Source organism: Hypomesus nipponensis, chromosome 17, assembly GCF_054491055.1.
Source record: "Hypomesus nipponensis isolate SF chromosome 17, ASM5449105v1, whole genome shotgun sequence".
Taxonomy (NCBI): Eukaryota; Metazoa; Chordata; class Actinopteri; order Osmeriformes; family Osmeridae; genus Hypomesus; species Hypomesus nipponensis.
The window spans coordinates 16,718,744-16,746,571 of NC_140377.1; the positions used below are offsets into that span (position 1 = coordinate 16,718,744).

The 27,828-nt window shown below is 41.5% G+C and overlaps 1 protein-coding gene across 1 annotated transcript; it reads right to left on the bottom strand.

Annotated features, from left to right (window-relative positions):
- Positions 1–27,512, bottom strand: mapk3 (mitogen-activated protein kinase 3). The gene is made up of 9 exons (XM_084677914.1): positions 27,097–27,512; positions 25,342–25,524; positions 24,782–24,971; positions 23,290–23,406; positions 20,804–20,918; positions 11,532–11,663; positions 4,125–4,234; positions 2,783–2,906; positions 1–2,665 (listed from the first exon to the last, which is right to left on the bottom strand). The coding sequence occupies exons 1-8, from the start codon at positions 27,306–27,308 to the stop codon at positions 2,787–2,789; spliced, it is 1,179 nt and encodes a 392-aa protein (XP_084534040.1). The 5' UTR covers positions 27,309–27,512; the 3' UTR covers positions 1–2,665; positions 2,783–2,786.
- Between the last annotated feature and the right edge of the window lie 316 nt (positions 27,513–27,828).

The following is a 27,828-nucleotide window of genomic DNA, read 5'->3' on the forward strand; positions in this document are numbered from 1 at the left end:
GACCTTTGAGGTGTATTTATTGGTGTGCAGTGAAACACGCACACAAAGGGCAATATGGCATGCTGTCAACACACACACTTGGGACTCAAGTAGATGTTTACAGTAAAACGTTTTGCACCTCTTCCCCAATTCCACACTTGCTGGTCAGTGTGGTATTTTTCTTCCAATAGAAAGTGAGTGCAATTGAGCCAAGCAAGCAGGGTGGATAACAAAGGATCCAGTGAAACAAACACACACACACACAGAAGTGGGGGGTGGGAACATAGTTTGGTAAGAGGCAAAGTGCAGGTGTGCTGATTGAGACACATGATCAACACAAGAACCCCCCCTCCCCTGTCACGATAATGAGCGATGCTCTTCCCTTTTTTCCTTCAACCCTATTTCTTCACATAATTGGAAGTAGGCTTAGGATTTCAAGGTGGGGGAAGAGGAAAAAAAAAAAGAAAAAAAAAAAAGTAACCATGTAGTTGAACCACAAGAGGGGTGGCGGTCTGTGATTCAGTTAGAGAAGACTGAGCCAGTTGGAGGAATGATCCACAGGGAGTTAACCAATGGGGGGGAGAGCCCTTTCAGTAAACCGTGACAGGTATTAAAGAGGGAAATGAAGGGAAGCTGACCAGAGGTGGAGCTCATCCTTCACAGGTATATCTGATCCTCTGTGTGTGAATACCATACTTCAACCATGGACAATGACTATGGCTTCAGAGAAGATTAAATGTGTTATGGCTTTGTAGGGTGGGGTGGTACCGTTATGCTATTATTGGAACTAATCAAAGGGTTTTTCTTCCAGGGGTCAAGCTCAATGATTGGTTTGAAGAGCTGGAAGGGACAATGGCCACATAGCAGGTCTGTTAGTCATATCCATAACAGGGGAAAGAGACAAGCCATGTGGGGAGCGAGTGATGCAGGAACAGACACAGCGTAGCATTACAGGCACGCGCACACATATACTCACAAGATAATAGGAAATCAGCCCCACCATAACCAGAAACACAGAAAGCCAAGAGAACAGTAAATACATAATTTCGCATAATCGTCCTTTTCATCTGACCTGCCCCCACTAAACACAAAGTATGTACAAATCCACCAACCTCCGGAAAAGACAGAATACCATACTTTTAAGAAAGAGAGCTGAGGGAGTACATGAAATGAGCGATATTGGATGGGGAGGTGGAGAGGGGGACTGGCAGAGAGTGAGACAAGAAATGGAGACACTGGGATTATGTCATCATAAATTTAAGATTGGTTCCTGGTTCACAACACCGATTATGTGTCATGATTATGTGTACAAATCATGTGATTTGTAGGAGATGGAGAGTAGGACAGCTTTCCCAAATCACTGGGATTCAATAGATTCACAATAGCAACATTTGTGGCCTGTCTTGCCCTACACACACTGGGATTGTGTTGGCAAGATGGAGTCTGTGAGATTCCCATAGTTAACCAGATTCAAGGGGGAAAACCATAAATTGCTATTGACTTGGACACCTGCATTGGAGTAGCCTTGTTACAGTGAGCAGAAAAGCAGATCTCAGTTTAGGGAGTGTGTGTGTCATTGGGATGCTGACTTCTAAATGGTAATGAGCTGGGGAAAATAAAAATCGAAGAGGCTTTGGCCGCATACAGAGAGCATAAAGACATGGCATTGCCTGGTCTACAAGAGGGTGGGTGATCATGCCATTTATTCAACTCTTAAATGGGCCCCTACATCCCCTGTGAAAGAGGGGGGATTGTAGTGGGCCAGCCCTTGAAGCTTAGAACAACAAAAAATAATCAACCCAGTTTACATTACAAACTATGCAAGCTATTTCTTGGTCGCTCCCCAGGCAAAATCACTCTCTTTCCCTCTCTGACAAATTGGTAAAATTCAGGAATGCATGCATTCACATGAACATTTTCAGCAAAAAAAGAAAGAACATAATTTTAAACCCACCAACATGCCAGTAGAAACATTGATTGTTTGTCTAAAAAAAAACAAAAAAAAAACAAAACATTGAAAGTGTTCAAAAAGATTCACAAATATAAATCTCAAAACATACAATTACAACTCCAAACTGATCATAAACATTCAAATAACGTTGGACAAACAAAACTGTTACAAGTACAGTCTAAACAAAACAAATGTCCACTTACGCATTTGTATATACACACGCACGCACACACACACAACTAGCTTCCTAGATTCCTCCCCTTGTACTTTCTTCACAAACAACAACCTCATGGAGAAAGATGGAAAGTTCTTGTGTTCATTAATACAGTAGTTAGTATGTGTGTGTACATACATTTTGTAACTAGAAACTAAATTATGGGAAAGAAAGACAGGTGGTGAGGAGAGGTGGATGTATGGAAGGGAGTATTAGGTGTACTAGGAGGTGGGGTACACAGTAGGACGTAGGGTGTTAATTAAAACAATTCCAGCAGAAAAAGGAGGTAAGAAATGCAGGGGTATCCTAAAGACGGTAACATTACCTCCATAGAAGCCCCTCAACCAGAAAAAAAACGATAGAAAATGTAATAAGCCTTTTTCCATGATAGAAATAGAAAGAGGCTAGATGTACACGTTTCTGGTTCTCTTTTTGTATGCCATTTAGGATTAATTTGTCTTGTTATCTTGTTGGAGTCATCTTGTTCCAAGCATCTGCACAGCTTTGTCACTCAATGTTAACTGTGAAAAAAATATAATTTGTCTGATTGGTGAACTTGATGACAATGTATGTGTATGGGGGTGTATGTGCGCACTGACATCTAGTGGTTGACAGGGAGTTGTGTGTGTGTGCCTTACAGTCTCAGGAACCCTGGTAGGTTGCCTGGAAGCGTGCCGTCTCCTCATAGATGAGCTCCTTCAGCTTCTCTTTAGGAAGGTCATCCAACTCCATGGTGAAAGTAAAGGGCTCCTCTGCAACTGGCTGTAAACATACACAGACTTTAGTGGCCTGCAAACTCTCCCACTACACATCAAATCTACCTCAGACAAACCCCCCCAAAACACATACAAATGATACAACCCTATTGTACCGTCTTCCCCACACAATGATGCCTATGCACAACAGCAGACACCTGCATGGCTCAGGTATATCAATCAGCAGACACATGCATACCAACACATGTGGCCTTGTGTCCTTCCATCCAAACTGAGCAGTGAAGGAGCTGCTGCAGTGTTTCCTTTAGGATATGTTTTAGCAGATAATGCAGAAAATTCTCGATAATGACAACGGCGTTCTATACATTATCCCGCTTATTACACGGCTACTTGCCAAAAAAATAACTTAACACAGTGTGTGTTTTTACAATTTATATGTTACCATTCGTAGTGTTGATCAGCAGAGAAATAGTTCACCAAAGACGCAGAACTTCATAGACGTTGAACATTCTTTAGGCAAAGGGTACGCTGGGGTTGAAAAGTTACCGGACTACTTGCGGAGTGCTACAAAAGACGTGAATCCGAGGCAAAAAGGCCACTTCTCTTGACAGCGGTCAGTTATACATAGCAACGGTCTGTTATCGAAAAATAATTGACCGCAGAACGTTGGGAAGCCCCATTCACAGCATTAAGAACAGCCGTGTAATAACTGTATTTACCCACCACGGTGGCCGGTAGGTGAAGCGAGTTTACCTGCCACAACACAAAATCAACCGCATTTGGCCGGTGGAAGGTGCCAATTTCCATCCCTGGTGTCCGTGCTATCCTCCGATATGCTTTCTAACAATCACTGCTGATAGACGTCCTAAAATTTTGTACAGCCCTATTTCTGATACCGTGGCGGCAGAAATTTAGCCGTGGCGGGCCGCCACGGAAAAATCAACATAGCGGAAACACTGTGCTGAGTACGTGTATGGGAGGAATGCCATGCGGCCAGTGAGCTCCTAGTCACACTGAACCCCAACAGCTTTTTGCTGTATCCCATTGTATATAAACATGGGTAGGTGAGTCGGTTCTCATTTTGTGCCATGTGAAAATAATGTTGAAAGACTATGTTGCTGGAGTTTTGTAATGTTTGTTCTCTGATTAGTCAGATGAATAGTCTACATACCTGAACGGACTCAAAAGTTGAAACTCAACTGTAAAGTCTGTTTTACAGATGCATTATAAAAGCTGCAGGCTGTCATATGTGACAGGAGCGTACCTCATCAGTGGGGTCGTAGTACTGCTCCAAGTAGGGGTGGGCCAAGGCCTCCTCCACACTGATGCGCTTGATGGGGTTGAAGGTCAACATGCGCCCCAGCAGGTCCAGAGCTGTGGAAGGGTTGGAGGGGGACATTATGATTTTATTGCATAATAATTGTGAGAATGTCATGGTTGGTCTTTCATGTTTTTTTTTATAAAGATCAGAGTACAAAGAACTAGCCGTCAGTCTGTGAAGGCTTGCAAGTATTTCTCTGTGTGTGTATCAACTATGTGTATCATAAATGTAGTTAAGATGTTATTCTTGCACTGTACTGCCCTAAAAAGCCAAACAGTCTTGACTAAATCTAGAGTGAAACTGAGAAAAAAAGCTGATATGTGGTTACTTTGACCATTGGCTAGTAAACAATACCATAAAATGTGTCTGAAACTCCTATTCAAGGTATACCCAAAGTCAATTGAAAGCTGTTCTTGAACAATTTGGAGTGCATGCACAGTTGTGGTCTCTTGAAAGGTGACACTGTGGAGGAAATTGGGATATCCTGTGTACTTACATCATTCACTAATCAATAGAACTTGTAATTGGATTCTAATTAGTATGTTCTTGTGTGAGTTTGCTATTGATAAGAGTAGATTGTGTCTATTTGTCAGGTTTAATAGATGTGGTCAGGAGAAAGTACCGTGTAAACGTCTCGTGATGACTGAGGATTCACAAGTGATAACTACATTGTGCAAATAATCGTTATGGTGTGACCCGTTGAATTTTTTACAAAATGCTCGCTAATTAGCCTACTACACAGTACGTGCCTGCTGTGTGCTGATAGAACGGTGACTATCCAACATTCCATAACCAATTAAACTTAATCTTTAAGTTATAAACTTTAATGCAGATTTTAGAATTTTTGCCGTCAGTCACGCCTTGTCACTGCACTCCATATTGTCATGTGACAAGGAGCTAACTGGCGGATTTATCTAAAATAAATCCAGGGCTTTCAACCATTTCTCACACAACACCTTGTATTTTCACACAGAGCTAAGGGATAACTTGTCCCGCTATAATTAATGACCAGACACAGGCATTTTCCTGCTGAGTTGAGAGCCGTTTCAAGTTAAACAGCCAATGAGAAATGGTTCATGTTTGGTACAGTATGGGAACAAAATGCAAAACCTGTTTATTTGCGTGTTTAGTATTTGTAAACCAACAACTTATTCTAACATTATATAAAATAATAAATAATTTTTTTTGAATACTATCGAAAAGTGCTGCCTGGTAATAAGTTAAATAAAATATTTGAGTGGGTATGTCATACCGGGGCTCAATCACCTTTTAGCAGGTGTTTCAAATCAGCATTTTCAACAACTGAATACGGTTTTAGATCCGCTGCTATAAAAACTCTGATGGCAGCTTTGGCCCAATCTGAATTGCTAGGGAGTGGCTGCTTGGACACCGAAGTCAGTTGCGTTTTCACTAAGGTGTATTTTTTCTTGTAGCAGTAATATTCACATCGGGTGGTGCCGTTTCAGATGAGTTAGCATGGTTGACGTGTTGCCGGAAACGTACCCGATCTCAGCTGATCGGATACTATGTCGGCACACTGCCCTCGTTTTATCCACTTGTCTTTCTCCGTTGCAATATTTGACCAGGAAGCCGAAGTATTCCCAAGCAGTAGACTTTAGCGACAGGGGAGGGTCGTGAAGCTTCGGTTTATCGCTAGCGGTAGCCATGACGCACACGGGCTGCACGTGTAGTTGCCAGCGGAAAATAAACACACAGAACTTCCGGGAACTCACCCATGCACAGCCCTGTACCGAACCGAACGTCCTGTACCGAGGGCCGGATTAAGGCAATGGGCTTTAGGGGTTGCAACCCTGGGCCTGCGACCAGGGGGGCCTCAGGTTGCCAGATGCCGAGTGGGTCAACGGCACCGCGCATAACATTAGAAACATTCAGAGTGAAAACAAAAATAAGGTGCGAAAATGTCCGGTCAAAGAAAGCACGAGAGTGGGGCCAAAATCCGCGATAGGACTAAGCTCAAATAGCTTCGGCGACTTTTTATAGTACTAAATGGCTGTCAATCAAAAGGAGATGCAGTCTTTCGACAGACCCTCCAATCATCAAGCAGAAGCCCACTCCTCCATTCAACCCCAGAGACGCTGAGCGTCCGTGGGCGGGACATAATTGCAGCATTTATCCAATGACCGTATAGTTTCAAAGTACTGAAAAAAACTGTTCAAAGCAGACCATTGAAGCTGGGCTTCAACAGGGAAAAGCACTGTGACTTTATTGGACTGTATGAGAAGGAAATCAGTCAGTCAACCTGGTACGTAGCTGATTCTGAACGAACTCGTCTTCGAAATGAACATGTTCTTAATGCATTTAAAATGTTAACACAATAGAAAATATTCAACGGCGGCGTCAGTATTTCAACCAGCGTAGCGCGTTAAGTGCAAGCGTAGGGTTCGGTGGAAAGAAAATCAAAGGTTTGTCCGAAACTGACTCTCGTCAAAAAGCCCAATATTCGGCCGAACCAAATCCTGGATTAGGTGAATCCCAAGTCAATAGAGCATGACATACTGCGCCAACTAGACTTTGAAGAGCTCATTGATGAGTTTGCATTGAGAATGAGCAAAAACGGGCCTTTTAATATCACTGATGTGATGATGGTGAGTCACATGTTTAAACTGATCATATTTACAGAGTGGCTCTGTGGACTTTAAAGCACTGATGTGTCAGTGCACCTGGCGTGGGTTTGTGTGCGTGTCATGATGTGCGTCGGGGTGATATAGGGGCCTCATTCTGGTAATTGGCCCCAGGCCTCAAAATGTCTTAATCCGGCCCTGCCTGTACCAAAACGGTTCAATACAACTACAGAGCACAGTGACAATGGCATCCATTTCGACGTCTCGCGCTCGCCATCCACTCAAAACGTAACGTTAGCCTACTACTCTTTAGCCGGCTCGCAAGCTCAAACAAGTGTGTGTGGCGTGCCTGTTGTTTTTTTTCCGGTCTAGCTAGATCCGGTGTGGTGTTGTCTTTTTTCTAACGTCATTAGTTGTTGCAACTGCATGTGAAAAAAATAACGTTTGCTAGGCTGTCATGGGAAATTAATGATTATGGGACAGCTAGGCAAGTAACTTAGGCAGGGTTACACCAAGTCAGAGTGATGGGCCTAAAATGGATGACTACTACGCAGTTATAAATACTACGCAGTTACTAAAACTCCACTCAGCAGACTGGTTCTGACCAGGGGTCTCATTTATAAAACTGTGCGTAGGATTCTTACTAAAAGTGTACGTACGCCCAAAAGCCTAAAATGGCATACGCTCACACAAATTCAGATTTATAAAACCGTGCGTACGCACACCTGTACGCAATGTTCCCTTTATAAATCACAGATTACCCACAAGTGTGCGTACGTGAATCAGCATTGTACCCCGCCCTGAACACGCCCATTTTTAACCATAAATAGTCAATGCAAAGCACCTCATGAATGCTAATCTAGTATCTCATCATGACCCTGGCATACGATTGTTCTTTACGGTGAATCATAGCGCATGACAACTTCTCAGACACTGTTAGCCTATTGGTGGAGCCCGAAAATTCTGAAAATGTGGTAGCCGGTAGATCACCAATTTAAAGAAAACTGTGCGAGTGGCGTCAACAGTGGCATGATACTGTGAGTCGAGATACAATTTCAAAACAAAAGCGTTTTGTTATGAACAGTAATCTATTAAAGTCTGGACTGATAACGAGGACGTAGAGTGTAGCGATTGCACGGGAGCTTGACGACTGTATTTCCAGTTTTTGACATATGAGGATATTTGCACAGTATTAAATAAATATATTTAGTTATACATTGTGTTCTGCAATTATCTGAATGTAGGATATGTGATGTTATCCTGTATCCATGCAGTCGGGGAATCTCCCCCTCCTGAACTCCCGTAGTGGACAATCTGATGGTGAGGAAGCGCTGATTTTTATTTATCTATTTGAGTTGGATTGTACAAGGTGTTTATGGAAAAAGAATCACTCAGTACAAGCGCAAATAACACTGCTGGATGTAATCTTTATGATAATCATGAAATTGAATGAAAAAAACGTGTGTGAGGAAAACAAAATATATTAATTTTACAGTAATGTTCTTCCCACATTCAATTTCTGCAATCGACTACAGTACGGTCATCTGCGTCGCCAATTCCAACTGTTTTTAAAATGTGCGTAGGCCTACGGGAGGGTCAGAGTTTGCGTGGAGGACCGCACATTCTCCCGTCAAGTTTGTTTTTTTATAAATCACAACCTTTGCGTGGAAAGTGGCGTACGCACATTTTCAGCCCCGTATTGTGCGTACGCAAGCTTTATAAATGAGACCCCAGAACTGTATAAAGTAAGTGACAGCAGCTGGGTTCGTGTAATTTCATCCAGTATTGGGAGATAGCAAGTCATTAGGGTTGCCAGAACTAGTGATGAAGGATAGGATAGTTTGGGTCAAGAAGAGTTGAAGTGGAGTTGTGTTGCTTCAAGGACCGAGGCCTGGGACATTTGAGGGGGAGTCAGTAGAAATGGGCTTTTCCAGCTGTTGTAGAAGTTCATCAACAATATTACCAGCCAAAACACTAAGCACGGAGGATGTGGGTGTGATTCCGTCATAGAGGTTCCCAGGGCAGGGGAATTATCCTCATTTGGGCTATAAGCCTGTTTTCGATGACAAGGTCAAAAAGAATGTTAATTGAGAGATAAATTTGACGCCGTTAAAATGGGTTTGCGTTAACGCCATTAATAACGCGTTAAACTGACAGCAGTAGTAATTTTGGATAGAACGTTAGACCGGTCACTGTATCATCTCACAGCAGGCACATACTGTGCATTAGGCTAATTAGCGAGAGTTTTTAAATTAAAACGATAATTTACATTTGCACGAATGCCCCTAAATATATTTTGAGGTCGCACAGATACAATTTCAGGAGTATATGCAATCCAAACAGTAGCAAAATCAAACCCTCGCATTCTTTCACCACTTCTTGAAGCAAATATTTGTTTCTTAGTCCGTTTTGCCAACAAAACGACACTGTTTACCTTTGTCGCACAAAACTTGTGGCAATTGTGAGTGAGCACAGACTTAGTTGAAGGTGTGAAATTTCCCTCAACACCTCCATATCGTGTTGAGAATTTAATTGGCTATACAACGTGCAAGTCATTCATTCAACCAATTGTAGCTGGCTCGATCTTTAGACAAAAAGAGTATGGGGGGCTTGCTCATTCTAATGCAGTCTCTCATTGGATACTGAATGACTATAGCGCAACAGTTGACCACTTTAGAATGATGCAAAAGAGTCTTTTAAGGTATGTAGATATTTAAAGGATGTAGTACTGTGTTTTGGACTAAATATTTGACTTCGTTTTGACGTTGCAACAAGACCGTTTTTGTTGGTATGAGTGGACTACTGTCAGCCTTGAAAGGCAACTTGTCTCCGTTGTTCTTGTATATGTTGGTGCTCGGACAAAGAGGTAGATCGTGTTGTGATTGTAGCTTGAAATGGTTTACAAATCACACAGTTAGCTTTTCAACGATATATGGCATGTGTACCAGTGCAAATAGCAGTTACATTCATTGAGTAGTTTAGTACATATTTTTCGGAAATAAAACCATAGTTTATAAGCCGATTTTACATTTCTCTTGTGGTGGTGTGGTTTATATTCCGAAGCGGCTTATAGAACGTTTTTATAACAAAACAGTAGAAACACTTTTCATGAATGCTACTTAACCCGGAGTAGCTTCACATGTGATCATTCGAATGCAGGTCTCACAACGTAACGTCGCATACGCAATTTGGAACAAAAACTAGGCCACAAATGCTTTAGTATGGCTTCAAAATGAACTAATGAGAAAGCTAACAAGTAATGCTAGCATGGTACTAGCATTGAAACGAGTATTATGCTAGCTAACTTAGCCCAGAAGCTAATTAAAGCTACCTAGCTACCGTTTTAGAAAAATAACTTGCGCTTTGGTGACCATCGGAAATATTTAGAACTTGCATGTCTAAAGCTAAATATTAGTTAATTCCCGGGCACAAGAAAACATACATTATGCACTTTCGTTTTCGAAGTGTGTTACACAACGGCATGCTGGAAGATTGCCTATACTCGTGCATTGCTTGGTCTCATTGGGCCTCTTTCTTGAACATTTTCTGTTTCTCAAACAAGTTTCTTCTGAAATGTTTCTTACAGGCTTCGGAAAGTTTTCTGAGCTGTGTTTCCCGGGAAGAGTTTTCATAAGTTGAAAGCGCATCCTCGTGCTCCTGAATTTGCACACATACACGTCCCAACAGCCCTTTGGGGGCTGCAACAGCAGTGACGTGTGCAGTCAGAATCGATACAATTAGGAAAGCAACAGGAACGCAAGTTATGTCCAAGCGAAAAGCAACCGGTGCAAAAGTGCATCGGTGTAACATCATACCAGGAAGATCAGCAGTGGAATTGTTCTCCACTGGATCTAACAGTGTGCACACTAAGCAAGATTAATTATTATAATTATTTAAATCCGAGGATGTCTGTTATGGCAAGCCATTTCATCATTTAACCAATGAATTGTTGATATCAAGAATTCAAATTGTTGATATCCAGAATTGAGTTCTTGATATCCAAAATGCAATTCTTGATATCCAAAATGCAATTCTTGATATCCAAAATGCAATTCTTGATATCAAGAATTCGAATTTTGGATAGCAAAAATTAATTGGTTAAATGATAACGGCTTGCCATAGTCTAGAGTTGATGTGATCGCAATCACCAATGATTTCTCATAACTTCTTTAACACTTCAAACACTGAAGTTCAGAACAAATCCCAGATGAGAACTTTCATGAATGCCAAATGTTTTCCTAAATCCAATTCTGAAGAAATTCCTTCTCAAATTGTTCTTAACTGCGTTCGAGAATGAGGCCCATTGTTCCTGTATCAAGAGCGGCATATATTCCAGTGCAGTATATATTTAGATTTACAAACACAAAGCTCCCATTCTGATTGGGTGCGGTTTATAGAAAATTTGGCGTATTTTCAAAAAAATACGGTTGAGACCATTCCGTCACTCTGACCACCAAAATACTATGCACATTTGACCGGTGAAATCCTGCTGCAATTTCTATATGCACTATTTGTACTCTTTGTCAATTGTAAGTGTCCGCTAAATCAACAAAATGTAAGAACCTTCTTTTCCACGTTTAGGCTGACACATGAAGAGGGTATCTGAGTAAAGATGCATGTAGAATCTATGAGAATCTAGAAGATCTAGAATTCCATAGAATATATTTTCACGTTATATATATTTGCTGTGTGGTTTTGGAATATAATTTGTCTGGTGTGTGTATGTCACTTTCAACTAGGATTTAAGAGTCACGCGTCAGTGCCTTACCCTTGCTGTCGGCTTTGGGGAAGAGCTTGTCCCAAGGGATCTTGGGCTTCTCAGGCAGTGACTGCAGGTAGTTTCTGGCCTTCATGTTGATGATGCAGTTCAGATCCTCCTGAGTCGGAGACCCCAAGATGCCTGCCGAGGGACACAGAAACATGCCCAGTGGGAAACAGAACAAATCAAATCAAATATCTGATGATCCTTTAATTTGGCATGCAATTAGAACTGTGTCAAGTGTTTTGTACAGGGTGGATGGTATTACATGTGACTACAACCATTCAATTTGACTATTCAACTGTTCGATTACGATTATCACGTCAGCGATTCGATATCTCAATACGTCAAATACATTTTTCTATGAAAGCCATATAGGATATTTGACTTGAGAGAATGCATTAAAATACTTTATAATACGGGTGGTTGAAATCAAGCATTCTGATTGGTTGAGAGTGAGTCACGGGGTGTGCTTTATTGAGCATAAAGTACTGTACGCCTTATTACATTTACCTTAAAACGGGAGCGTTCCATATTAGTGCGCATTCAGATTAACTAAAATTTTGCCTAAGAAAAAGACTGTCTACAAGTACTGGTGTGCAGTAATTTATTGGTTAGCAAGCTAGACTAGCAACATTCAGTTAATTTTTGAGCAATAATATTGCACTGTCCCGTGCTATCAGTGTTAAATAGCTGGTCTAGCTACTGAGACGTTGGACGGAAGCTCAGGTCTAGCCATTAGTTGCTAATTAGACATCCACTTATTTAATTTGAGCTTCGTAGCCACGCAATTACATGACCTGGTCTTGGCTTCTTAAAACAACGTTTTCCACAGATGCACAATTAATGGAGATATCCAAATCAACATAACCTTAACGGCAGCCTAATGTTCGTCTATCGAGTCCCAAGTCACTCAACTTGTTTACAGCATATGTAGGCTAGCTAGCTACCATATACCCAGTGCCTACGAAACATGTATGATTGTTTACAGTAGGCATACTGTTTAAATTAAATATTATTTTCTTGAAAGTGTACCATTGTCGTTGTTATTTTAAAGGCAACTTTTATAAAATGAGCATTGAGATGAATGAGATGGTGCAAGATCTAGCTAGGCTAACAAACGTGAAGTTCACAACGCTGTTTGTCCGTTGCATAGCAACAGCCACTGTTTACAGGGACTATTTTCTCTCGGCTACTGAAATGCGATACACAATGTTTGTTGTCTATAACTATTTTGTGCTGAAATGCAGCTTACTATTTATTTACTATTTATAATTTCGCCAGCAACCGTATTATAAAAGCAATAAGGTACTCGAGGCAGTACTTTATCGCCAATAAAGTACGTGTTCCAGGGTTTGCAACACCCTTGAACACGTACTTTATTGTCGATAAAGTTTTTGTTGGTACTTTATTGGCGATAAAGGATTTTGCCATATCCATCATGGATATCACGATATATTAATAAATGTATTAAAGTGTTTCTGTTTGGCATAAAATAAGTCAAGTGATACTGCCTAATTGTTTGTTCAAATTTGTATCTTTTAGCAAAACAAATAAAATAACATGCAGCATGGACGTTGCATTTATAGTGCCAGCCAATGAAAGTCAACAAACAAGCTAACGCAACTCGAGAGGAAGCAAACATTCATATTAGTAAACTGCTTTTGTTGGCAAGTGTAAGCAAGCGTTAATCATGTCTGAAAATAACGCCAGTTGGATTGATTTGTCGGACAAAGAAGAATTAGTAAAAAAAAAAAGCCTCTGTCGTTTGGAAATTATTTGGTTTCCAGTTATCCGACATCAACCAACACACGGGAGCCTACTCTGTAAGTTGTGTCATCGAATTGTGCAAGCCAAAGGTGGAAACACCAGCAATCTCTTTCAACACCTGAAAGCCATGCAAGTGCGCGAAAATGAATCTACCAGAATGCGTTTGACAAATCCAATGCCAGGTTGGTTAGAATTGTGAAACATATGTTTATTGTAGGCTAACAGAATCGAGTATTCAGCCATGTAATAATTGTTTATAGCTAAAGCTAACTCTACAAATATTTATTTTGCAATCCCATAAACGTAGGCTACTATTGAATGCGTAGGCTACTGAGAAGTCGATATACCGTGGCAATTAAACGCTGCAAAATTTGGAAAATCCAATTCATGTGACAGTGTCACACCGGAGTTACCCAATCCAAATCAGTCCGAGTGCGGTAGATTAGCCGCTGCAGTGCGGATTGCATTGTCATGACATTTTAAGAAGAACTAATATATTGTGATAAATACCTATACCGTCAGTGCTTACGAATTATACCGTGATAAACATTTTAGGCCATACCGCCCAGCCCTACTACATTTGTGATGTCACAAATTCAGCTTTTTCGAAACCGATCGTCTTACAGCTGCAGTTTCAAGTTGAGAGATTTAGATAGGAAAGAGGTTCACTGTATGTCCATTTTACCCACCGAACTGTTGTCATTCAACTATGACAAGGTAAAATCGGTTTTGCAATCAATGACCCCTTTGAGAACGGATAGTATCATAATTCTCTGCACAAATGTGTCCAAAACTGATATATTTATTACATTAATGCATTTAGCAGAAGCGACTTCCAAAACGGAGCTTTACAAAAGTGCATAGGTCACTGATCATAACAACGAGATAGAACAAGTAAAATATAATAACATTAATAGTATAACAATATGAGTCGTAACGTTTATATTACGTAAAGCTCAAAACTATTTAGTGCCAAATTAATGCTTTTTTTTTTTTAATATATATATAATATAATATAAATATATATATATATATATATATATATATATATATATATATATATATATATATATATATATATATATATATATATATATATATATATATATATATATATATATATATATATATATATATATATAATATAATATATATATATATATATATATATATATATATATATATATTGTATGCTGTTCGCCCTGTCGGGGCTTATCATAGTTTTTTTTCACATGCTGTTGCAGCAACTACTGACGTTAGAAAAACGACAACACCACACCGGATCTAGCTAGACCGAAAACAAAACAAAAGGCATGCCGCACACACTTGTTTGGGCTAGCGAGCTGGCTAAAGGGTAGTAGGCTAATCTTACGTTTTGAGTGGATGGCGAGCGCGAGACGCGGAAATGGATGCCAACAAAATTCTGAATGGAACATTTACTTTTAAATAGTTTCCAAATGGTTCCATTGACAAGACCAAAGTTATCTTTGTGTTTCAACGTTGTGAACTGAGCTATCATTGCAGCACGTCCAGTCTGAAATAACACTTGATGGCCAGGCACACTGCGAATTCTCCGCCCCCTTGTCAAAGCCAGGTGATTGCAATGTTATTTTCAATAAAATAAAATAAACATTTGCACGAAGCAATCCGATCCACTTTTCCATGTTGATAAGGGCATCAAAATTAGAAAAAAATTATGGGACAAAAATAAATCAATGAACATATAGAATAGATAGTCAAACTTTCTCAGAACAACCTGCTTGACCCCAACCAATCAGGCTTCAAGACTGGCCACTCCAGAGACTGCCCTCCTTTCAGTCACCACTGCCCTCCAGTCTGCCAGAGGTCCTCCGTCATCATTCTGCTGGACCTTTCTGCAGCGTTTGATACGGTTAACCACCAGATCCTGCTCTCCAGACTTTCTGAGATGGGCATCACTGGCACTGCACTCCAGTGGATCTCATCCTACCCGTCAGGAAGATCCTACCAGGTCTCCTGGGGAGGCAAACTGTCAGGCCCTCGACAGCTCTCCACTGATGTGCCACAGAGCTCCGTCCTTGGACCCCTCCTCTTCTCTCTGTACACCACCTCACTCGGACCAATCATCACCTCCCATGGCTTCTCCTACCACTGCAACGCTGACGACACGCAGCTGTACCTGTCTTTCCCCCCCGACTAATCCGGGGATCTCAGCTAGGATTGAGGCCTGCCTCGCAGACCTCTCCGCCTGGATGACCGAACACCACCTCCAGCTGAACCTCACCAAAACAGAACTTCTCATCATCCCGGCTAAACCCTCCATCTCCCAGGATCTGTCAATCACCCTGGGATCCGCGACGGTGACCCCTTCATCCTCTCCAAGACACATTGAGGTTACCATGGGTGACGAGCTCTCCCTCGCAGCCCACATTGCTGCAGTCTCCCGGTCGTGTAGATTCACCCTCTACAACATCTGGAAGATCAGGAAATGCCTGTCTGAGCACTCCACCCAGCTGCTAGTCCAAGCACTGGTCCTCTCTAAGTTGGACTACTGCAACTCGCTGCTCGCTGGTCTCCCAGCATGTGCAACCCGCCCTCTTCAGAGGATTCAGAACGCGGCAGGCCGCCTGGTCTACAATCTACCCAGACGCTTCCATGTTACCCCGCTTCTCATCTCTCTCCACTGGCTACCCATCAACGCCCGTATCAGATTCAAGACCCTGGTACTGACCTTCCGAGCAGTAAACGGGACTGCACCCGACTACATCAAGTCTCTCCTGCAGCCTTACACCCCCACCCATCACCTGCGGTCTTCTTCAGACAACCGCCTGGTGGTCCCACCGCTCAACACCGCCCGGTCCCAACACAAGCTCTTCTCCTGCCTGGCCCCCCAATGGTGGAACCAGCTCCCCACCTCCATCAGGGACACTGTCTCCCCACCTTCAAGAAAAGGCTCAAGACCCACTTGTTCCGGGACTTAGGAATAGACTTAGGAATGCTTAGACTTAGGAATGCTTGGCTGGACCTGATGTTAGTTTCCTTCAGGATCACAATGACTCTTATTGAAAGACTTGTTGCTCTTGAGGGTTAGTTATAACGAAGTGAACTCTTGTACTCGCTGTGAAATATTTTACTGTTGACTGTTCTTCTACATGTACAGTCTTGTACTTTTTGGGGTTCATGTTGTTTTAATTTGTAACTTGTATAACTGCATGCTCTTATGGGTCTTCCCTTTGGCACTTGTTTAGTTTTTCACAATGTATGCTTCATGTTTTGGCTGCTTGCAATGTTTGGGACTACCTCGTTATGATCGGTGACCTATGCTGTTTTGTAAAGCTCTCTCTTGGAAGTCTCTTTGGATAAAAGCGTCTGCTAAATGCATAAATGTAAATGTAGATACAAATGTGCGATTAATCGTGACTTAACTATGACATTAATGCGATTAAATATTTTAATCGTTTGACAGCACTGATATTATAACAATGGTAACGTTATGTGAGAGCTTGGGTCCCTCAGAGTTTGAGGTGTTAAGGGATGAGACATCAGAGTATGACTCGTTCTCCTCAGCAGCCTCTCAGGCGCCAGGAGTCTCAGGTGCCAGAAAGAACTCACTATTTAGCTGTCGCCACTGAACACAATCTGTTGGCATTGCTGTTCAACAACCAAGAGGGAGGAGACTTGACAGCGAGAGCGGAGTGACGTTAATTAGAATGTCACATTTCACCTAAGCTGACAGTAGCTAACAAAAACATCTTGTTTCTAAACTTCAAAATTACATTTCCCAATTGAAATTAGAAATAATTCATACAGATTATGAAAACCAAGGTTTTGTTTTAGAATCTGTTAACTTAAAATGGCCAGAAATGTACGCATTGACATAAAATGCTTTGTTATACTGATCGTGAGAGCACGTCACAATTCATAAATTAATCTATACCATAATAAGAGAAATCTCTGTATGCCAGTTTTATTGTGGGATTTTAGGGAAACAATTATTTAATGATAAGCTTGAGAACTGGGCAATATAAGAAATGTAAATTTTTCAGGGGATCATTTCAGAACCCAAAGACGTGCAGTGCTGCGTTTGACGTTGTTTGGATAAGGGCTTCAAAATCCCTTCCTTATTTTCCACCAGTTTCACCATGGAACTCTTTCAGCAATGTTGAGCTGAGCTCCACAAAGCGATGTAGCCACTGATCTCATGAGCCGAAAGGATATGGACGGATATAGCGAGCCGCTAATGGGTATCCGACAGAATTATGTCAGGGATATAGAAAATATAAGACCATTTTACTGCACTGCTGTAACAACAGCAGACTCTGGAGTGATGTAAGTGCAGAGGACTTGTTTAACAGAAGCGCTGAGAGAAGAAAAAAAGCATCTTCGCACTCAAATTCTAGGACACTGCTTTCTTGAGTTTTCTAGATGTGTGTTTTATCACCCAGTATAAATATACATAAATTATTTTTTTTCAAAATGACACCGGGATAACTAGACAGGGTTGAAATTCTGTAGAAATTCTTAGGTGAGCTTGCAGCCACAGGAGCAATTCTTTACAATATCACCTATTAATTAAACACAGTGCATGCACAGAGTTGCCCAAAAAATATCACCAGAAGTCGCTAGTGGCTCTCTGAAAAATCGCTAGATGAGATTGAGTCAGTAGGGAAGGCGAAAAGACGCCACATCTAGTGACAAAGTCGTTAAATTTGCAACACTGGACAAGCAGCAGCTACTGCTGCAGGGGCTCAACTAAAAGTTGTTGACAAGGGAAGTGTAAGCCACATAGCCACTTTGGCTTTCGAGTCAGTTTAGGGTCAAGGCCGATTTATACTTCTGCGTCTCCGTTAATGGACAGACGCACGCACTGAGTCGGACGGATTGGTTGAATTTATACTACTCCGATGGCTCTGCGTGCTGAAAGCAATCCACCAGCAGAACTGTACATGGCGCTGCACTGCAATGCTCGCTAGGTTATCGAAAAGTCGGAGCAAATTTACAAATTAGCCGCTTCATCAATAAAATAAGCACTCTTAGCAACTACACTGCCCATTTCTCGTCACATTTTAATTCAGATGCTGATTTACATGTACTGTTTAGCTGAAATATGAATTGTAAAAACTTACAACAATGGCGGTCAAAGGATTCTGTTCTCTTGTTGGTCACGGCAACCCCGCCCCTGACGCAAGCGATTCTTAATACGGACCAATCACAGCCAAGGGGTCTCCGTAAAATGACGGACGGACAGACGGATAGTCAGGAAAATCAGGAGGTGCACGCAGAGCTCTGCGAGGGGCTCGGAGAGGACACGGAGCGGGCGTTTGACGGAGAGGGCGTTCCCTGTGTGCGTGTGCATAAAAACGCAGAAGTATAAATCGGCCTTCACTCGTGCTCACTGGAATTGTGTTGTTTGTCTTGTTTTTAATTATTGTTGTTCTGCCATATATTAGGATTTTGTAAAGCACTTTGGTTGGCATTGGCTGTTTTTAAAAGTGCTCTATGACCTTTTTTGAAACATAAACAATAACAGATCAGTTTAGAACGCAAGGCCCTGAACTACATCCGGCTAGCGCGTTTCCTCCTGCTAGCTACTTTACCATCGAGTTAACATGATATAGCACATATTCCCATCAATTAACTGGCTGTGAATAGCAGCGATACATCGAATAGTGTCCCCTAACCGACCCCCTGGATCAGAACGTTATTTATTTTAGGCTATAATTTATTTTGGGCTGATCTACCTAAGGTAGACCTCGCTTATCTATCCCGATGTCTACCACTATTTCAAATAGTGGCTACATTAGCTTACCAATAGTATTTGGTAGAGTGCGTTTAGTCAGTAAAGAGCTTATTAGAGCCTATAAAAGTCTGATGCCTACAACTATTTTTTAATGGGAGTCAAACAAACAATGTAGCCTACATATTAAGACAGACACTGCTTAAAAAGGCCTAGACCAGCTGTGATGCCTGCATACTAAAAGCAACAATTGGGGAGGTGTGCAGCGGGTCGGCTAACTGCTGGTTACTTGTTGAACTGCTGTGAAATTGTAGTAATTAATAAATGCACCAATAAATGTTCTGATCTGCTGTTTGATGTATCACCCACCTGTCATTTCTGAACCCAGTGTATGTTGAGGGTTAAAAAAACAGGTGGTTATGAGAGTTAGCCATAGCCTAGGACTACACATGCAGTATCAGATCCACAACCGAGTTATCTCTACTAAAGTACATTTATTGTTCAGGTGGATCCCTTGCCTGTAGCGCAAATTTATTTCAGTAACCTAAGCCAGGACACATCGCCACTGATGCTAGGCATGATTGGAAATTCCCTTCCATGACAAGTTATGGTACCCAAACCACCTTTTTTAAGCACTAACCCAGATATCAAACTGAATCAACATTCTTCTTTCAACGCTAATTTCATTGAACCGACGTCAGACTGATGTTGACCCATCATCTTTTTGCACTCTTATTTTATATTGAAACAAAGTTGAAAAACCAACGCTATTTCCACCAATATTACCATTGAAGCAACGTTGAAAGATCAACAAGCTATTCTTTAAAGCAGCAACCCAGTCATCTCGTTGTCCCGTTTTTATAGGAAATGTAAACTTGTTGACAACTTGTTATTCCCCACTCTGGACGAACAGCCAAACACAGCAACAATTGACATTTTTTTTTTTTTATAAAGTTTTTGCCACAGTAACTTGCTCACTTATGCTTCAAAACTAGCTGACTTCCATCAGAACAATCATTCGCGCGTCTGAAACCGGAAGCTTTCAAGGGCCAAACTTGACGAATGAAAATTCTATAATGTTCATCAAAAAAAGGTCTATAAATAAAACTGACTTGACATATCGAAATACTTTGGGTGCGAAGCAGATCACCAGAAACTAATTTGCAAACATCACCGTTCATGTCCTTTATGGTTTGCAGTATACTGCAAACACAATACTTAACACTGGAACAAGCAGTGGATGGAGGTCAGGCACGTGGCCTGGGATATTTGCATATTCATAGATACTGAATTTGTTAATGAGGAAAAAAGAATAGATGTGCTTCTAGCTAGAGTTTTTAAATTGTTTTTGTGGGAAAACCATTTGAAACAATGTAAATTATCGTAGAGTAATTTTGGGTAAATAAAAAACAGACTTAAGTCCCCCCTTTGTTGGGGGACTGACCTCGCGAGTGATTGACATTGAAGTGGAAAGAAAACAATTAATCATTCCCTACTTTTAGTCTGAAAGGTACCTAGACAAACACGATAGTGTAATTCTTCTGTGCAACACAACATACACAAATCAGGAAATATGAATGGCGAAATATTGTGGAGAACCTTATGCTGTGTGTTTTATGACAATTCAGTTTTTTTTTTTTTTTCCCTCATACAAACTTTTGAATTACAAAAATAATTGTTCCTTTTGGTGGTTGAAAGAAAGGGGGATGAATTCCACATGACAAAAAGTATTGTTAAGTTGAATTTAAAATCACTGATGGGATTTGTTGTGGACTAGGAATTAAAGGTATCTTACCCAGTATGTGGTTGAGCTGGTCAAGGTAGTGTTTTCCAGGGAAAATGGGCCTGTTTGACAACATTTCAGCCAGAATGCAGCCCACTGACCAGATGTCAATAGACTTGGAGTAGCCCTGTTATAAGGATACAAAGTTGACCGTTGAGCTTTTATTCAGTTCATCTGGAAAGTATTCACAGTGCTTCACTTTTACCACATTATGTTATGTTACAGCCTTATTCCAAAATTGATTCAATTCTTTTTTTTTTTTTTACTCAATTCTACACATAATACCCTGTCATGACAGAGTAAAAAAGGTTTGTTTCATAATTTTAATAGATTTGCAAAAATTAACACAGACAAATATAACATGTACATAAGTATTCAAAGCCGTTGCTCAACTTTGCTGTAGAACCTTCGGCAGCCATTACAGACTCAAGTCTTTTGGATGCTACAAGCTTGGCACACTTATTTTTTGGGCAGTTTGTCCCATTCTTTGAAAATACATTTCAAGCTCCAGGTTGGATGGGGAGCATCGATGCACAGCCATTTTCAGATCTCTCCAGAGATGTTCAAATCGGTTCAAGTCTGGGCTCTGGCTGGGCCATTCACAGAGTTGTCCCGAAGCCACTCCTTTGTTATATTGGTTGTGTGCTTAGGGTCATTGTCTTGTTGCAAGATGAACCTTCGCCTCAGTCTGAGGTCCAGAGCGCTCTGGAGCAGGTTTTCATCAAAGATGTACATTGTTGCATTCATCATTCCCTTGATTCTGACTAGTCTTCCAGTTCCTGCCGCTGAAAAACATCCCCACAGCATGATGCTGCCACCACTCTGCTATCACTGTAGGGATAATATTGGCCAGGTGATGAGCAGTGCCTGGTTTCCTCCAGTCATGACACTTGGCATTCAAGCCAACAAGTTCAATCTTTGTTTTAGCAGACCATTGAATGTAGTTTCTCATGGTCAGAGTCCTTCAGGTGCCTTTTGGCAAAATCCAGGCAGACTGTCATGTGCCTTTTACAGAGGAGTGGCTTCCTTCTGGCCACTCTACCAAACAGGGCTGATTGGTGGAGTCCTGCAGAGATGGATGTCCTTCTGGAAGGTTCTCCTCTCTTCACAGAGCAACGCTGGAGCTCTGTCAGAGTGACCATCGGGTTGTTGGTCACCTCCCCGACTAAGGCCTTTCTCCCCTGCTCGCTCAGTTTGGCCCGGCAGCCAACTCTCGGAAGAGTCCTGGTGGTTCCATTTGCGAATGACAATGTCAGACCTTCAATGCAACCTTCAGACCTTCAATGCGGCAGACATTTTTCTGTACGCTTCCCCAAATCAGTACCTCGATACAATCCTGTCTCAAAGGTCTACTGACAATTCCTTGGACTTAATGGCTTGATTTGTGCTCTGACATGCACTGTTAACTGTGTGACCTTATATGGACAGGTGTGTGCCTTTCCAAATCATATCCAATAGATTGAATTTACCACAGGTGGACTCCAATCAAATTGTAGAAACATCAAGGATGATCAGTGGAAACATTATGTACCCAAGCTCAATTTTGAGTGTCATGGCAAAGACTGTGAATACTTATGTATGTGATGTTTTTGTATTTTTAATATATTTGCAAAAGTTTCTAAAAAAAACGATTTTCTTGTCATCATTAAGGGGTTTTTGAATTTTGAGGTGAACAAATTATGTAATCTATTTTGAACTATGGCTGTAACATAACATGGTAAAAGCGAAGCGCATACACAAGATATGTAGCCTGGTCCTAACCAGACTCACGTACAATTCAAGAGAGTCTGGGTACGATCCATTGACATGCGTTAACTTCCTTGAAGTCGGGTACTCTGTTGAAGTTCAAAAATATTGGATCTGCCCAGAGTCTGCCCAGAGCCTTGGATCTGGCATAACCAATCGCTAGTGTTCGCCTTTGTCAACTCCTTCACCACTAACGGAGCTATCTGGAAAATCAAACGAACCCCGTGGGGATCCAAGATTGTTCTTGCTCCGGCTTTAACTTCTGGATATTCTGCAGTGTTGCCACAACGGACCGAATGGCTTCGCTCACATCTTTCTCCGCCGCCATTACTGAACTACAACTCAAACTAGCGCACAACATCAAAGTCATCGTTTTCAGCCACTCCCTCTGTTCGCTGATTGGACCGGTAAAAAGTTTACCGAAGACATCTGAAGCCCAGACGCAGTACAGAAGCAAAATGAAAATTGAGTGGAAGTACGTAGGAGGGCAGAGCCAGGCTACAAGATATGTCCACATACACACTAAAGGTGGGAGATTTAGATACGTTATGTTATGTACATGGCACCGTATGTATACTCTATAACAGATAATGCCATCTACCCCCCTCCCCCCCCCATGGTGGTTTTAAACAGTATTTTCCTGTTCGAATGCATATTTATTGTATAATGTTTTATTTTGCCTGTATATATAAAAAAAGTATTGTTCCACCCTAGACAGACACACATATCTATCCATAAAATTCTGCATGTACCTTGGAGTTGAGCATGATCTCGGGAGCCCTGTACCAACGGGTTGCCACATACTCTGTCAAGAAGCCAGTGTGGTCATGCTCGGGATCAGCTATCCGTGCCAGCCCAAAGTCACAGATCTGATGGTTACAGAAAGTACACAAATAAAAACAACATTAAATTACTTGTAAATCAGTTGGGTCTATAAAAGGACAATGATCACAATTTGTTTGTATTACTTTTACAAATTATTTACCCGCTTTAACTTCAGAATAAAATACTAATTTACTCATTCTTCTGATGACGCTCTTGCCCATATCCCCATCTAATTTAATGAAAAGGCTAATCAAATGGCAGTCAACATAATTTCCCTCCCCCTTATGTTGTTATTCCTGTTCCCTGTAGTTCCCTAACCTCCCTCAAAAGACCCCAAGCCTTTGCACGTGTGGTCTATCCCTAAACAAGCACACTCTACTCAGCTAATCCAGAGCTTGATACTTAGCATTCCTTATTTGTCTGATGTATTTTAGGGATTGAAGTAAAACATAAAATTAATATCAGAGTGAAACTGGGGTTAGCGATTTCTGTGAAATGTTTGAAAACCTCTTCTTACATTTACATTTAGTCATTTAACAGATGCTCTTATCCAAGGCGACTTACCGTAAGTACAGGGACATTCCCCTGAGGCAAGTAGGGTGAAGTTCCTTGCCCGAGGACACAACGTCGAACCGGCAACCTTCCGATTAATAGCCCGATTCCCTAACCGCTCAGCCACCTGACCCCCTTCTGCTACTAGACTTGATTGTGCTAGCAGGAAAACACCAATCCAATGACAATGTGTGGGAGTGATCAAGTGCATACTTGTGAGAGGGGTGAGTCAAAAAGCTGCTAAATCCTTCAAGTCTTTTGTCTTGCTGCCTACAGTAGTATTATGCAGGGCCACACTGTGCGACTGTATGAAAGGTGGCCAAAACCTCATGAGAACGACATGCATAAGTGGATAAATGCCAAGCATAGCTACATAACCCCTGTAACACCTTCAAAAGTCTAAATAGTATACACTTCCCACTCATTTAAAACATTTCATCCATCTATTTTGTCAACCTCCCTTACAAATCCCTATAAACTGAAAGAGCCATAGCAATGGATCATCACTAGAAAATATTTGTAATAAATCTTTTTGGGGATTTGAATGTTGCAAATGTTTTTGGATTGGTTTTGTGGCCTCAACCTTCCATCTTCACTCTCCTCCATCATCCATTTTCTCTAATCTCTGTTCTTTCTCTCCAACCTATCAATGTGTAAGTTATAGCCTTTTAAACATGTTACTGCCTATGGCCAGTAAAAAAGAGAGGGAAGTGGATTTGTTCAGGGCCACAGCCTGCTGTGCCAGACATCACACCTGCCTCTTCATCAACTGACACCAAATTTCAGCTACAGAAGGTGGAACAAAAGTTGGGACATAGTTGCTGGCCACTGAAAAAAATGAAGAGTCATGGCAGAGTAAAGGCTCACCTTGAGGTCACAGGTGGTGTTGATGAGCAGGTTGGAGGGCTTCAGGTCTCGGTGCAGCACGTTGGCTGAGTGGATGTACTTGAGCCCTCGCAGGATCTGGTACAGGAAGTAGCAGATATGGTCATTGCTTAGCTTCTGGGTCTTTAGAAGCTTGTAGAGGTCTGTCTCCATCAGGGTCTGCACAATGTAACTATGGCATGCCAGTTGAGGGAAATCACTGGGAACATTGGGAGAGAACACCTGATTCCTTGAGGGTACATTGTGTAACCACTAATCAAATGAAAAAACAGCCTCTAATCTCACTCCAAGCATACACTATAAACACTTGCCTGGGTTCAGCTGCGAACAAAAGCAAGGTCATCACCCTATGGCACTGGCCATTGTGTCATGACACAAAAATATTTTTTAATGAGCATTGTTTGAATACCTCTTTTTTGCACATCCCTTATCCCCTCAACAGTTCCACAAACATACACTCACAGACTTGTGTGTGTATCCCTTCCTCCACCCACACAAACACCAACACAGAACCACCAAAAGTGTTCTGAGAAAGAGGATACACATCCCTCATGCACTCGATGCGCCGGGCCCTCAGGATGTCATTGATACCAATGATGTTCTCATGGTGGAACCGCAGCAGGATCTTTATCTCCCTCAGGGTGCGCTGGCAGTATGTTTGATGCTCAAATGGGCTGATCTTCTTAATGGCTACTCGCTGGGAAGTCATGTTATCAAGAGCCGAGCTGGGTTAGGCAGAAAGACGCAGATGGCTAGAGTTATGCACAGCACATCGCATACAGTATTCTTTACAGATAGTAAGGGAAGGATAATGAGCTGGAGAAAAATGACATGACGGCCATGGACATCATTTACAAAGGATTTGTTATGTTTAAGTAATTTGACTCCATAGATACCACTATTTGACATTGCTGTGTTCAAGAAAAAATGTGATTGATAAAAACAATTAAATAAAACCAATGGATTAGGCTTGTTTTAAAAAAGAAGATAACAAGATGTATTAGTTATCAAAAAATGTATTTATGTTGACAAGAATGACACACAGAAATTGTCAATCCTGTCTGCAAGCGGTGCACTACCAAGATTAGTAGTGCACAGCTTTAAGACCATCTATCTGCTCGACTCTGGGCCTGGATTATAAACAAGAAATAGCTGATTTATTTTCAGCAAAATACAGTTGCATGTTATCAATGGTGTGACGATCCACACTACCAGTTTCTATAGCAACGTATCTGAATGTACCAACTCTTCCAAATTGCATGTATGAGAATATGTTGCCACTCCTTTAAGTGGTTTATATTAGGAACACGTTTGCTTAATATATGAAATCTCAGCAAGAAACCGAACTATGACGGGTTTGAAAAGTATCATCACAAATGTTGCGATGGATTATAGCGTAATGTTCGGGCTCGAGTTAGCTAAACTGGTGACGATCCTTAAGATACTGGTGGACGAGCTACATTGCTAGCTACAATTCCCAGGTGCATCCTGTGGTATACACAAGCTCGTGATCTAGCTACTAGCCATCTTTTCCAGCTATCTTTCAAGGGGAGGTGCTGTGAAGGGTTTAACCAAATGGTTTAGCTGGCTGTCTGGCTGCATGTTACATGCTACCACTAGCTAACTAGAAGAACGTCAGAAGGGTTTTTAAATCGTTAGAATGTCATGATTGTAGCTAACTATCTTAGTCTAGCTAGTTTTTGTTTTTTTACCAATCCCAGTCGACAACGTTAGCTACAAACTACATATTCGTCTTTTTCACAAATAATGCCTACGCAATCAGACCCTTTCATTTCCTGCTGTACTAAAAATAATTAGGCAACCTCTCACAGCCACGCCTTGGAGAGAGCTCTTTGCACCTCCGTGATTTAAGTAAGCTAGAGCTAGCTATCTAAGCAGCACCAACTTGTCAGAAACTAGCAAGAGTAGGTAGTCTAGCTCTATAGCCCTCAGCAAGTCAAGAGTCCCTTTACAATTTGTTGCTACCACTGCAGCATTACAAAACCAGTGATCTAGCTTGCATGCCATCTTTGCAGTGTACACCATGCTCGTTTGTGACAAGTGTGTGAATGGCCTAATAAATAGCGAGCTCGGAAACCATAGGAGCCTATTTCAGTTCGGTTTCTAATAGGCATGTTTAGTGCAGACACAGGTCCAGATGAAAGTGATATGAGAGGATGCTAGCTAGGTGTCCACATTAAACTACGTCTTGCTAAAGATAACAAATACGACCGTAGCTTGCGGTTATTATTTTGTTGGCGTTTGCAGACAAAAACAACCACGTCTTTCCATCTTACCAAACCATTCCGTAGGCCCCTTCCCCAATGTACGATAGGTTGGTGTAGCGTGGGCCGACGTCAAAAATCTGCCCCTTCACAGACTCCGACCCAGTCTTCAGTCCCCCGGCTCCAGTTGCTCCCTCTGGCGCAACAGTGCCAGCTACCCCGGCAGCACCATTATTTGAGCCTGTGGCTCCGACTGCCGTTGCAGTGCTGCTCGAATCCGCCATGTTTCTTTTTCGAGAATCGGATATTTTCGTTCAGTATTTTGGAGAAGATTAGGTGCAACTCTCAAATGATTTCAGGATTATTCGAAGTTTTTTTCAGTTTCCCTAGAAAGGATCGTTTCGGTAACAGATGAAGGCGACTGGATCTGGGGCCCTTCACAACTGTAAATTGATTCCGTGCGAATGCGCGGATCTGTCTCCACAAGGGGCGTAAATGCGCGTTCCAAACTTCTGTTCCGTGAGTGTGGGCGTGTTGAAGTCGGAAAGGGAGATTTTGCGTTTCAGCAGGCGTGTGTTTGCTTTAATGCGCTTTTTTTGCAGGTCAAGTTACAGAAAAACTGTGAATTCGTGTACTTAACCTGTAGGCCTAGTATTATCAGTTATTATATTACAAACAATTACAAACTACAATTAGAGATTACTTCTGTGAAACCCTCTTCTTCACGTCTTGTTTTTACAAACCATGTGAGATCTATGTATGCTAGAGCATGCTAAATTATATGCTTGGTATATAGTGTATAAT